At 41.1% G+C, this 13,601-nt stretch overlaps 1 protein-coding gene and 2 long non-coding RNA genes across 4 annotated transcripts; 2 read left to right on the forward strand and 1 right to left on the reverse strand.

The window, feature by feature from the left end:
• Positions 1-779: 779 nt before the first annotated feature.
• Positions 780-9,741, reverse strand: im:7147486. Of its 2 annotated transcripts, none has more exons than XM_044117454.1 (2): positions 9,443-9,741; positions 780-4,471 (listed from the first exon to the last, which is right to left on the reverse strand). In XM_044117454.1, the coding sequence occupies exon 2, from the start codon at positions 4,411-4,413 to the stop codon at positions 1,429-1,431; it is 2,985 nt and encodes a 994-aa protein (XP_043973389.1). In that variant the 5' UTR covers positions 4,414-4,471; positions 9,443-9,741; the 3' UTR covers positions 780-1,428. The 2 variants fall into 2 exon arrangements, with proteins under 2 accessions (XP_043973389.1, XP_043973390.1); XM_044117455.1 differs by lacking the exon at positions 9,443-9,741 and adding an exon at positions 7,223-7,353.
• On the forward strand, positions 7,824-9,434 carry LOC122831385. The gene is made up of 3 exons (XR_006370688.1): positions 7,824-8,532; positions 8,980-9,120; positions 9,255-9,434. It is a non-coding gene; the product is annotated as an uncharacterized LOC122831385 (long non-coding RNA).
• Positions 9,667-10,678, forward strand: LOC122831386. Its single transcript, XR_006370689.1, has 2 exons — positions 9,667-9,767; positions 10,159-10,678. It is a non-coding gene; the product is annotated as an uncharacterized LOC122831386 (long non-coding RNA).
• Positions 10,679-13,601: the final 2,923 nt, after the last annotated feature.

Raw genomic sequence — 13,601 nt, forward strand, 5'->3', positions numbered from 1 at the left:
TTGCAGGACACCGGTCCTTGAGGACTGGAGTTTGACAGTCTGCAGTGTAAAATCTTAGGACTTTTTTAGCCAGTTACTACCTTTTGCCGAAGATACAAAAGGGGTTGGGAAAAAAATGGAAGCTGAAATAAGTTTTATTTTGGTTGTCTGACACATTCACTTGACCAATACATCTGCACAGGGTGGTATTTTTTTGTAGACATTTATTTATACCTGTATGCTAAAGCAGACAAATAAGTCACTGGTTTTCATACAAAACCGAACATGAATGCTTCCTAAATAATGTCCCAATGTGTGTTTCATTTGAAATTAAGGTAACACAACCTAAACAAATAGAAAAACAAATTGTTACTTATTTCCAGAGCTCAGTCAGGTGTCTTCCTATCACACAAAACTGTGTAAAAATCTAATTTGAATGTATGTGAATAACATTGCAACAAATACCAGAAAATTTCGTTTTTTTGTGTCACCCAAATATACGTTTTTAGTATATTAGGCAACATTCAGGGGATTTACTACTAAAGGCATGTTCAACGCAGATTATAAATGCATGTTTTTGGTAAATTAACACATTTGGCTTCTAATTTTGCAACAGAGATTAAGCTTTTTTTTTTTTTTTACATCAAGTACAAATTAGATGCAGCAACTGCAATATGTTTAGTGTTTCATATTAAATCCCCAAACCACATTTTTAACTACTCAAAACATAAATTATTCCATCTACAAAATTCTAATTTAAAGACCTGACACTTTATAATGAAGACAGTGAAGTACATTAATCTTTTCTGATGCATCTTTATTACCGCTCCACACATTTTAAGGATACAAACCTTGAGGGGAAGAAAAAAGTAAAAATAAAAAAATAAAAATACATGACTTGAAATGTAAATTTACACTTAAGACCTGTTACCCTGTGTGGGTTACACTGAGTTTAAGTGTTATGCTTCTATTAATTGCTGTAGTGTGCTAAGAAGTGCATATTAAGTCAAGTCAAACTTTATGACTTAACTTTAAAATATTCCCAAAAAAAATGTAGACATTTTTTGCCTTAAATCAATATATCAGAACTAAAAATACACTCAAGACATTGCACACCCTTGTATGTTTATTAACATCAAGAACAACAAGAAGCTACATCACAAACGTGAACGAATTTAGATTATTAAGTAGTTATGGAATAATTTACAGACTCAAAAGGCTAATAAATGGCAGGGATTAAATTCAAACCTAAAATGCACACTGTGACAAAGCTAATTTATAAGCAGCGGCAGGCTAAAAGAACTTCTAAAAGTTTTTCTAAAACAGCCTACAAATTTGTCCCACAGTCCCTTAGACTCTGCAAAGTGAAAGTTATCTGAAATTATGAAAGGAATAAAAAATAATAAAAATGGACTCTGGTTTTATACACACAATTTTCATGAGAGACCTTCAGTCAGTTAAATCCAGATGGCATTCGGCAGTCAGCTTTGACTTTGGCTGTCCGACCAGAATGCGATGAATCCTCCTACGGTGATTCTTAAGCGACTTGAGGCTTCGGTACGTTCCCTGACAGACGTCGCAGCGGAACGAGTCGGACTGCTTGTGAGTGAGCAGGTGTTTCTGCAGACTGTCCATGGTGCCGAACCAGCGAAGACAAACAGGGCAGCGGACGGGCTTGATGGCAGGTTTGCATGCTCCGTTCCTCTGGTGGAACACGAGGCTGATGCTGTTGGGGAAGTCAGAGTTGCAGTGAGAACAGTGGAAGGTTTTGGGTGGATTTGTGGGGGGGTTCACGGACCGCACGCCTTTGCAGCGATTCCAGGATATGTGCCTACGAAGGGAACAGCGGGTGGCAAAACTATTCCCGCACCGGGTGCACACAATCCGCTGCCCCTTTTTTACGGAGAGTAGGTGTAGGTGTTGGGATGGCTCTGAGCGTGGCGGTTTCTGCGGTGGTGGAAGCACTGACTGGGTGGGCTGTGGCTGCTGCAGTCTGAGTAAAAGGGGTTGCGATCGGTGTCCCTTTGCCAGCTTGTGCTGAGGATGCATGTGGATTTGCAGGTGAACCTCATAGTCAGCCCAGGAATTAACGGTTTCTCCGCAGGTTGGGCATGTGTAAGACTCTTGTGCATGCTTCTGTAGATGCTCCAGGAGAAGCCTCGGGGATGTAAATCCCACCCCACACTCACACGTCACCCTCCTTGGGAGCACAGATGGCAGAGACATGATGCCCCAGTTTCCGGCACTGTTCTCCTCCTGGATCTGACCGTCAGCTGGTGTGTCGCCCTTCAGCATGCTTCCTCCATCCAGACCAGACATTGTTCGCTTCAGCTGACATCTCTTTCTGTGGGTCATCATGTTGTCTTTGCGGTTGAAGGCCCTCCCACAGACAAAGCAGGAAAACATTGGTTTCATGTTAGTGGTGTTTAAAGGTGTGGCACGGTGAGACTGACTCTGAGCTACAGTCCCAAACCCAGGTGGCCTGACTCCACACAGTAGCAGGTGGCGTCTCAAAGTCGACGCTTTACTGTAGGTTTTGTGACACCTGCTACAAGGGTAACGCCTTACTCCATCTCTGACAAAGTAGGGCAGAGCATGGGGGGGTATTTCTGTGTGTTCGACAGATCCAGACTGAGTCAGGTGTCTGTTATTGCCAAGTTTGTTGGTGGAACTGAGCACCTGAATCTCATCGTCTAAGGGGATTGTCCACTGCCCTTCGTTGCCGTTTTCCCTGTTACTCTCCTCCATTTTCCAGTTTTCATCTTCTTCCTCAAGGGAAGCCAGTGAAGGGTCCTGAAGAGAATCGATCATGGAGGCTTTTAAGAAAAATGGGGGGAAAGTTCTTGCAGGAGGCATCCAAGCCAACTGTGAAACTGCAGACAGCCCTGAATCTTGAGAAGTCCCCTCAACTTTAATGTGAGCACCAACTTCAGTTCCCACAGAGACCGACTTAAATCCTTCAATTGCATCCTCGACTCTTGCCGTCTGGGCACCAAGGTTTGACCGCAGCATTGACATTCTCTGCAACGAAGGACTGACCTGACCCTGGACGCCCGACCTAGCACCGTGACACCTGTGTGTTTTAAGGTTCCACCTTCGAGCATAGCTGTTTTTGCACAATGGACAGAAGTAAACCTTTTTGGCATTGCTCAGACTATGAAATGGCACCATTTTGGAGCCAAAGGGCGATTTGTTTTGAAGATTCTTTGCTGGCCAGTTATTTCTCATCTGAATGCAGACGTGATTGTCTGAAAAAGGCAGCCGTCCAATAATGAGCTGTTTGCAACGGCGGCAACATTTAATCCTTTCTTTTTTGTGCAAAAAATGATGCTCTGTCAATCTGTCCAAGTTCGGAAAGACCTTACGACAGCGGCCGCATTGATATCTTCCATAAAGCCCTTTTAAAGTTGGATCCATGAGCTTTTGGCGGGTCTCCAGAACCACAACAGGAGACATAGTCTTAGTAAGAGAGACTACTCTCTTCCTACTTGAAGCCAAAACTCTACTGATGGGTGGGGCCTTTGTCTTTATTCCAGGTTTAACAAGCAGTCGCCTCATCTGGACAATGGAGAGATCGTTGTTCTGAGACACTTCGACTTTAGCTACTGGGCTTATATCAACAGGAATGTCTTCTTGCTTTGGGGTGACACTGGGTTTGCTTTCATTCTCAGACTCGGAAGACGGTAAGCAGTTCTGATACGCAGAAGCCAACAGCTTCATGAGGATGTTGTTTTTTTGCACATTTTCCAGCTGATCAGAGAGTGAGGCAGAATTGGTGTTCTCCTCCAAATCCATGTCTTCTTTGCTCTCTGGCAAAGGCTCTCCTGTGGTAGACATGCCCTCAATTGGTTTCACACTGACATCTTGAGGGGGTGTGTGCTGGCCATGAGGAGGGGTTACCATGGCAACACTGTCTTCCAAGGCCACATCTCTTGAAAGTGCATTTGATGTGGGTACCTCAGAGCCTGAGGACTTGGAAGAGGAGGGGGAGCTGAGGTCTAAACCTGCCTCTAGAACGGGGGCGAATGATGTTTGCTGGGCTGAAAAGACATGATTTTTCTCTGTTCCACCAGGCAGGGAAACATTATCCTCCACTGGTTGCTGTTGCTGACGGACATGTGAACGTTTATGCTCCAGCATGAGATGGAAGTCTAGAAATTCGTCCCCGCAATCACAAATGTAGAAAGAATTTGCAGGGCTGTCAGACAGATGAGCCAATGAAGCAGGCTTTTCAGTAGCTGGGACATCATTCGTAACCTGGCTTTCCACCAGACTGTTGTTAGGTCGTGATGGAGGTGGGGTAGAGCTCTTGGGCTCGGTACTCGCATGAGTAGCCTGATGTACCAGTAGGGAGGCTAATCCATTGAAGGTGTCTGAACACGCCACGCAGCGATACACTTTGGGCGTCGAAGAATTTCCCTGCAATCCCAGCATTGTGGCGGTGAAACGTCACAATGCAAAGCGTGGTCTTCTGGTCAAGCTCTTGGGATTCCTATAAGTCAGACACAAACACACACAAATTAATGTCACCAACATAAAACATGTTTTAGAGTGAAAATATTTTCACTGCCAACCCTAAATTGAGAATTTAATTCATTTTCTGTCCATAAAAAGGGTTATTCTGTGAACTATTAATTACAAGTTTAAAAATATTCTGTAGCTGTAACAAAGAAAGAGCTGGACATTGCAAATCAACACAGTGTAAGGGAATTCATTTTCAAAAACGGTAAAATAAACAATATTGTCCGTTACAATCAGGGAAACCAGTAAGCACTTCCTCTTTACTACATTAAATATATAAACAAATAAAAGCTGCTATGATCCCTCTGCTTTGGCCTTCCGGGTGCATTGGCTGCGTTTTCTTTAATATCTGACCTCACAGAGCACCTGAGGTAGAAGATGGATTCTGACCTAAAGAGACAGCTGTGCCAGATTGCCATCAGCAGAGTCATCAGGTTTTTTTTTTTGTACAGAAATTATACTCTGCAGCAGTAGATTCTAACCAGATCTCTACAAGGATAAACAGGCTGGTTTTGAGTTCATTCTTGTCACAGATGATGAAAAATATATATATTGTAAAGCCCTCATGTCCTGCTTAGCTGCTGAATAATATACTATTTATACTAGAATTTGTTTTTCTATTCAAGTTTCACTAAAATTTATGTTATTGTGTAATTTTAATAATAATATGAAAAAAAGATTATATTAAATGTCGTGGTTTTAGTTCTGACAGTGAATCTGTCATAAACAGCGACCATAATATATTCTGAATAAATTATCGTAGTAATTTCAGTGTGTCCCATATTCACATCAGAAAGAAGTTCTGTAATTGTTAGATGATCTATTCCAATTGAACATGCATTCTGCCTACCAATAATACACCTGATACTGCCATCTTAATATCTTGTAGTATTGTAATGCCTTAACATGGACTGTTTCAATCATGATAAGCATGTTTTTGTTTCCGACAGCCTCCCACCCAAGAAAAAGGTCACAAAAGCTGCCAAGTCGTCAGAGCTTTCTGTAACTTGAAGACAGGTTTTTTGGAATATACCTTCAGGTATGTAACCATAGATTAGTTGCAAAATTTTAACAGTTCAGATAGAGGTTGGGTAAAATATAAACAAAAACCTTTTATCACGGTAAAAATCACAGCCTGAATTACATAAATCAGGCATAACTTTTGTTCTCTGGCACTAAAACATTGACAGTAGATTATTTGAGTCTTGCAACTAGCATGGCAGGGCCTCTAATGTCCAAGCAGTCCACACCTTAAACTCAAGCTCATAAAACCATTTTTTGTTTAGTGGTAGGGTCCATTGTCCTGCCAGAAAGCACCTCTTGGCAGCTGCAATATTGGAGATGTCCTGACCCAGTCACTAATCCTTTAGTCTGTGCTTTGTGTCTGTTTCACAATGATGCCAGAATGTTCATTTGCTTTCTAATACATCCCATCCAGAATCATGCAATAGGATGCCAGGAATGTATATTGACAATGAGGCCTTTAATTTAGGACAATATCAGGCAATAATACTAAAAGAGATGGCGCATAACTATGCCACCAAATTCAGCCCAAACCAGAGTGTTACAGGCATCAATGATACAACCGCAGTGCGACTCCTTCAGATGAGAATCAAACAACAAGAAAAGTTCTTTTGGAGGTGGTCTGGAGACCAAGCATCACATCCCTTATAGGCAGTTTCAGAAAAAAGGCTAAATATAGATATTTATCAGCATCAGCAGCTCCCCTATAAAGATGATCAGTGGTACAGCAGTGCTAAATATCTAGTAGTCCACATGACTGATGAGGAAAGCGCTGCAGCGAGAACAACTCCTCGGGAGGCTAAAGCAGGAGAAAATTCCCCTCCTCCATCCTCACCACGGCAGTCTTCAGAGCCTCCCCTACAAGCTGCTTCCCATCTTGGCAACAGGAACTGCAGTCTAGCTGACAGGAAGACCGCAACGATCAGTAAGGACGGCTAGAGAGTCATCAGACTCTTGGTCCCTTCGCTGGTGATCGTTTTGAAGGAGGAATACTAAAAGGGAGCCTACTGAATCATTACTGTTTAGTCAAGAGGGCCACCGAGTCGTGGGTTAATCTACCATCTGGGAGAAGATATATCACTCAACTGAAATGAGACCTGAAAGCTTCACGAGACACAACAATGCTGCTGAAATATTTGCAACATTTAAATGAAACTATACGACTTGCCATCATTCTGTACAAAGTTTGACCAGCTTTATGTTTCAGATGTTTTCTTAACCTATTTATTAAGCCAAAATGTCTTAGCGTGGGAGTAATCTGTTCTATTATTTTATATTTCTTATAGTTCATATTTCTGAACGGAAAATTATAATTTTAAATCAAGTTTTATGTAAAGTGACATAGTATTACATAAACAAAAGATTTTTAATGTAATAACAATAAAAAGAATCTGATACATTAATATTTTTCTGTGCTACAATTATTTCCCCTTGTTTCAATCATTGAGCTGCTTTATTACATGACATTAGGACTGCAATTATATCGTCACTGTTTGGAGCGCTATAATTTTTGGCTAATATATTCCATCTGTTATATTCTTGGATTGTTTATGCTAATGTAATATTTATCTAGTTGGACAGATTCTCACGGCAGCAGATGCTTAAACTGGACACAAATGACCTTGTCCTGAATGCTAAAGGCCACAGAGTTATGGGCGTACAGATCAGAAAGAGAAGAAGGAAGACAACTGCCACATACCATGATCGCAATATTATTGCCATGGTAAGACTTTCTAATATGCAGCCCCTACATAACATCTGATAGTGTCTGAAGAATCAGGTCTGGAGAGAAATCCCAGTTTCCCACACACACACACACGTTGAAAATCACAGGTCACTCCATGAGAGCTGTAATCAAAGCAGGAAAGATGGGAGATTAGAGTACAAAAGAGCCAGCATGCAGCAGAAATCAGGATTTCCTTTAAAGAAAAGGCAGAGACGTTTTGAGAAACTATGGAGTTTATATACGAGCAAGCTTAAAGAGAATGTAACGCACAGATTTTAAAAATCGCCTGTAAGCCCACATATCAGATGTAATCAATAGGATGCTTGGTTGGTTGATTGTTCAACCTTGAGAGAAAACTTGCAAAAGTTTATATCCAACAGAAAATTAAGAAATTATACATCAAAGCAAGCGTCTGTAGCCTTTATGTTTTTTTTTCTCATTTAACTGACAGATTCTCATATACACTAAAGAATCTGTCAGTTAAAAGAAGCTACTTTTTCCTCATTAGTAATCAACAACTTCAATACAAAACAAACATACTTTGTTTGCATCAAGACCGAAGATTCACATTTTCTTTGACGAGTAAATGAATTAACAAATAGCTTATTCACTGACGCTTTTCATTTTGCATTCAGTAAGCTCTGAATGCACCGAGGATGTATTCCAGTGGTCTTACACTCCATCCCTCGAGGGCCGGAGTCCCGCAACTTTTAGATGCGTCCCTTGTCCTACACACTTTAATTAAATGGTAAAACTGACTCACTCTACAGAGCTCTGCTGCTCAGCTTATATTGGAGCCAGGTGTGCTGAAGCAGAGACACAGATTAAATTTACAATATGAGAACACCGCCTTAAACACTGAATGAAGTCCTCATCTTCATTTCAACCCCTTAAATCCAAATAATTTCAGTTTCAATTATTTCTATCCAGCTTAGATGAACAAGTTCCGAACAGAAGTATTCAAAACCCATAAACTGCAACATATTTATGTGATCGATCAACAAAACGTTGTGCATTATGTGAAACGGGGGAAGAATGACACACTGTTTTAAAGTTATTCAATATATACAAGTCAAACTGTGCAGTTGTTATTATTCTGAGTTCCTAATGTGTAAGATAGCGAGACTGCAACACTGCAAGTCTTTAAGGGTCAACACTAGCTTTGCACATCTGTAGACTGAAAGTTTTGCTTTTTCTCTTAGGGTCACTGTTATGCTGAAAGGTCAAACCTCACCATAGGCGAGGTTCAAGCGATGATGCACCTACCACCATGCATCATCATGGTATGTTCAAGGCGGTGTGAGCCGTAAGTTTTCAATCATACGTTGCCTATTGGCTGCTTATGCCATTGCAGCTATCCCTCCCTAGCATGGGAGTTTAGGTTGAGGTCAGAGTGCAGGGAGCTGAATACTTATGCAAACCACAATTTTCAGATTTCTTTTGAGAAACCATGTATTATTTATCTTCCACTTTACAATGATGTACCATACGGATTCATGTCACATAAATCAAAATCAAATGCACTAAGATTTGTTGATTCGTTATGACAAAACGGTTTAGGGTAAAAAAAAAACTAGTGCAAGTATTGGAAGCCATACTGTAATAACACACCTCGGAGCAAAATATGCAGAAGCGCCTTTCAGAATCAAGCTTAAAGCGTAAGCATTCATTAGTTAAATTAGTTTAAAATCAGCAAAGAAAATATCTAGACTTTCACATTTCTGTTTCAGAAGTCTATGCTAATTCACACGTAAGCAGGTCAGAGAGTCATGGTGAGCAGGAACACAACACATCGACGCCGCTTTAAAAACAAACAGTGCCGAGCAGCAAGGTTAGCTGGCTAATTGGGGTAATACCCCCGGAGGACCGAGGTAACAAGTTTCCACATTTACGTTTCAATCTATCGCTAAATGTTTTTTGTAAATAAAATGCTGACCTGTCCTGTTTAAGTTGAAGAGCTGCTAAAAATGTGCTCCGTTTTCTCTGCGGCAATTGCTTAAGTTAGCATCTAGCCTTGACGCTAGGTTGTCCTCCAACATCTCGGAGGGGCTGCTAGAAGTGAAGGCTAACCACGGGAAGGACGAGGCTGACCACGTTCTGGAGGAGGCCTGAGAGGGAGGAAACAACCAGCGGTGGAGAGCTACGGAGCTCCAGGACCAGAGCAACCGCCCGTTCGCACCCAAACATACTCACCAGATACCGGGAAAGGACAGTTTTCTGTCGAAAAACAACCACAAAGGCAGCGAGGGAGAGGAGCGATGGGCTCGGCAGACATCTAGCCATGCAAAGACTGGTCTCTCTGGGGAAGCACCGCGACTGTGGCAGCTGGGCTCGGTACTGAACAAACGTGATGCTGTGCCAGGAGGAAGATCACCGAGCCCTGGAGCTCATACAGCTCCTGCAGAAGGCGCGGAATACTCCACACGGCGCATGCGTACTGGACGGCATTTGTGTCCGAGCCCACAGTGAATGACAGGTCAAGTGAGCAGGGGCGGTCATTGCATTTTACCGCTGGGGGGTAAGAAATAGACAAAGGCACACAAACCTCCCCCAACCAACCCCCACCGCCTTCTGTCCTCCTCCTCCCATTTCTGTGCTCTTAAAGGGATAGGTCAGGATTTATATATATATATATATATATATATATATATATATATATATATATATATATATATATATATATATATATATATATATATATATATATATATAATTTTTTTTTTTTAAATAAGTTGTATGAAATAGTTAATAAAATTTACTGGAATCAAGATATCACATAAGTATTCCACCAATCGGTATGGTAGTGTTGCCAGATAAAAGCCACTTCTTAATAAAAGGCTCATTGTAGCCTGTCTGTAGTTTGCCAAAAGGCACCTGAGACAAAGGTTGAACTCTGCTGTGTTTGCCAGGCATCAAGTTTGGAGGAAACCAGGCATGAATCATCACCAGACCAATGCCATTCCTACAGTGAAGCATCATGCCATGGGATTTATTTGCAGCAGAAGCACTGGCAGACTAGTGAGGAAGAGGGAAAGATGAATGCAGCATTGTACAAGAACATCCTGGATGTGAACCTGCTCCAAAGCACCTTGAACTTACACTGGGGCGATAGTTCATTTTTTAGCTGGACAAAAACCCAAAACATATGACCAAGATCTCAAAGCAGTGGCTTCAAAACTACTGTGTGAACATTCTGGAGCATAGAGTCCAGACTAGAATTTCATTGGACATCTCTGGAGAGATCAGAAAACAGTTGCACATAAATCTCCCATCCAACCTATTGGAGATCGAGAAGAACTGCAAAGAAAACTGTGTGAAACTGCCTAAAGATAGTTGAACTAAGCAGGTTGCATCATATTCAAAAAGCCTTGAGTCTGTAATTGATGTTAAATGTGTATCAACAAAGTATTAAACAAAGGTGAATATTTACGTATGTGATTTTTCTTGTTTTTCTATTTTTAATTAATTAGCAAAATCTCATAACCCTTTTTCCACATTGTCATAATGAGATGTCTGTGTGTATAAGTTTGAGGAAGTAGATTATTAAATACAATCTGGAATAAGTCTGCAACATAAAATGAAATAGAAAGTAAAGCGCTATAATTACTTTGCAGAGGCATTGTACAACAGTCAATGAAGCAATGTTGCACAGTGCTTTTAATATTCATTGACACCGCTAATAGCAACCTCCTCTTCCCCCCCAAAAAAACAGTTGTACACAGAAATATCAAACAGTAAACAAACAAAAAAAAAAAACAAAGCTGCAGAGTCTGCATTGTGAGTGACATTGGCTGGGTTGATTAATTCAAGGAGGCGCTTCAGCAGAAGCCATTGCAGCTGGTGGGACTCTTCACAGTCCTCAGGAACCAATCTTTTTTCTGCAATCAAGACCTCTCACACAGATACACACACAGAGAGGCAGGAAAGGAGGATAAAACAACTACATCTTCCCAGTGAGTAATCAGTGCAATCAAGTCTGGATTCATTTCGGATGTGGGTGAAATAAAAATAGATACAAGACTGAGAACTCTGATGAAGGATAGACAGGTATAGTCTTTCTTATACCCAATTTCTAAAATAATGGAACTTGGGTATAAGAAAACTAGGTAGGTAGATAGGCTATATCTGGGTGAGATGTGAAAGAGGCAATGCCAAAGCAGAGGCAAGTGGCACTTTGGTTTGCAGATCTGTTGTGTGATGTGTGGAAAGTTGCATTTTGAGGTCTGCACAGTAGTCAGTGACGGTGAAATACTTAGCAGTTCCTTTGGCATTCATAAACAATGAGCTGTGATGATGACTGAAGAGCAATAAGAGCAGTATACGAAATAAGCTTTTATGTATTTTATTGGGGTTTGATGTGACACAAGAACACAAATAATAAAATTTTGTAATGAAAGAAAATTACATCATTTAAAAATGTTTTCCTCAAAATATCTAAACGTATGGCAAGGATCTGTGATCAATCCGCTTTAAGTGAATATATGGTAGAACCAGCTAAACGAAGACCACAAAGGAGATTTATGGATGTGGTGAAAGAGGACATGGACTTGGTTGATGTGAGGGCAGGGGATGCAGAGGACAGGACTAAATGGAGACAGACTGTGGCAACGCCTGAAGGGAAAAGCCAAAAGAGAAGAAGAAGACAGCTGGAAGTATTTTGGGGAATGTTCCTACAGGCCTTGTACATCTGGAGAGCAAATTCTTTTGCTCACTCAAGTTTGCAAAATAACTTTATTACTGAATGGAAAGCATCTTTGAGCAACAATTTTAAAATCTTGCAACAGATTCTCCATTGCATTTATAGATTGTACTTCTGTACTTTGACTGAGCAACACTTAGACATACGTTTGACTTGATCTAAACTATTCCACAGACTGTATGTTCATCCTCGAGGTCCTCCTTGGATCCATACCTCAACCCTTTGCTCCAATCGTTTTCAGCCTCGATTTGGTTTTTCTTCCAGGGTTCCCCTATGCTCATCCATTATCATCTGTTGATGTTGAGCAGATTCTCCGCATTTCCCATTGAGAAGTACCCCCACAGCATCACACAGAAACCAATTTTCATAAACTCTATGGCAAATTGGTGGAGCCCCACCAATTCATTGTTAAGTATCTGTGTAATCACTAATTTGGTTTGTCTAGACATGAGGAAGATAAACTGCTTGGAAGGAAAGCCCAAAGTTTCTCGTCTAGACGGTAGACTTTATGGGCTCGTTCAGCTACTGACACCCATAACCTCATCAATTAAGGCTCCGTAAAAGAAGAGAGAAATAAACTTTCTCTTTGCCCAACCTGAATTAGCCTGCAGGCCTGCCTTAGATGGAATTATCTGCTTGGGGAAATCTTGACCTGAGGTTGATTAAAGGTCACTTTCTCATTGCGCAGTTTGCTTCTTCCATCCTCTGAGCAATTTAATTTCCCTCTATCCTATCCTATCCTCTGTGCTGTGCTTGGAGCCAAAGGTGCATCTTTGAGTTTTCAGTCATTCCCTACTAGTGAAAGACCTACATCTCTTTTTTGCAAGATTTGAAACAAAATACAAATCACTGCCCGTCAGTCTTCCAGCCATTGCTCTTCAGGAACACCAAGTAAGTTAGGTACTGGAAAAAAGTCCACCCGAAAAATGTCACCTGAACCATATGGAGTACTTAGGAAGGTACTGAAAGTTTGCGGTGACTAGTTAGTTGACATGTCTTGACATCTGTCTACTGTTATGTCTTGTGTGTTTGTAAAAGCCTTAAGCAGAGCTTGTAGTCCTAATCACAAAGTGACTTGAGAATCTAAGAAAGGATCTGATGGGGTGATTTGAGGTATGTTCCAGAAAGGTTGTTTGAGCTCAAAAAGTACAGGAAAGCACAAGGAGTCTTGATAGTTGTAACCACTTTGGACAATCAGGAACCACTGAGGACTCCAGCCAGTCCCCATGCGGTAATTGCAAACAGGTAAATCATCAACACAGCATGAGGAGGCCAGAGAGAATCAGCATCATGGAAGGGAGGAGAAAAGAGGGGAAGTAGCACAAGACCACAACACAACTGTCCTAAAATCATAAAAGAGATGCTGGTGATCTGTTCAGGTCTTGCTGAAATTTGTTCAGTCATGCTGAAACTTGTAGTAGGAAGACAATCACACTACCTTAAGGATTGAGATGGAATAGGGAGTCTCTCCTCTAAGCAGCAACCAGAAGTGGTATTTTTTTATCATGAGTTTCATGTACAAGCTCAGTTCATATTCAGTCTGTTTAAAATGTCTGGGCTGCATCCAGTTTGTTGGAACAATGCGAACAGATGGGGATGATAGGATATTTGCCACATGTCAAATGTTTGCCTGTCATCCTCTTGGGGGAATAT

This window comes from Gambusia affinis, linkage group LG05 (genome assembly GCF_019740435.1).
Source record: "Gambusia affinis linkage group LG05, SWU_Gaff_1.0, whole genome shotgun sequence".
NCBI lineage: Eukaryota > Metazoa > Chordata > Actinopteri > Cyprinodontiformes > Poeciliidae > Gambusia > Gambusia affinis.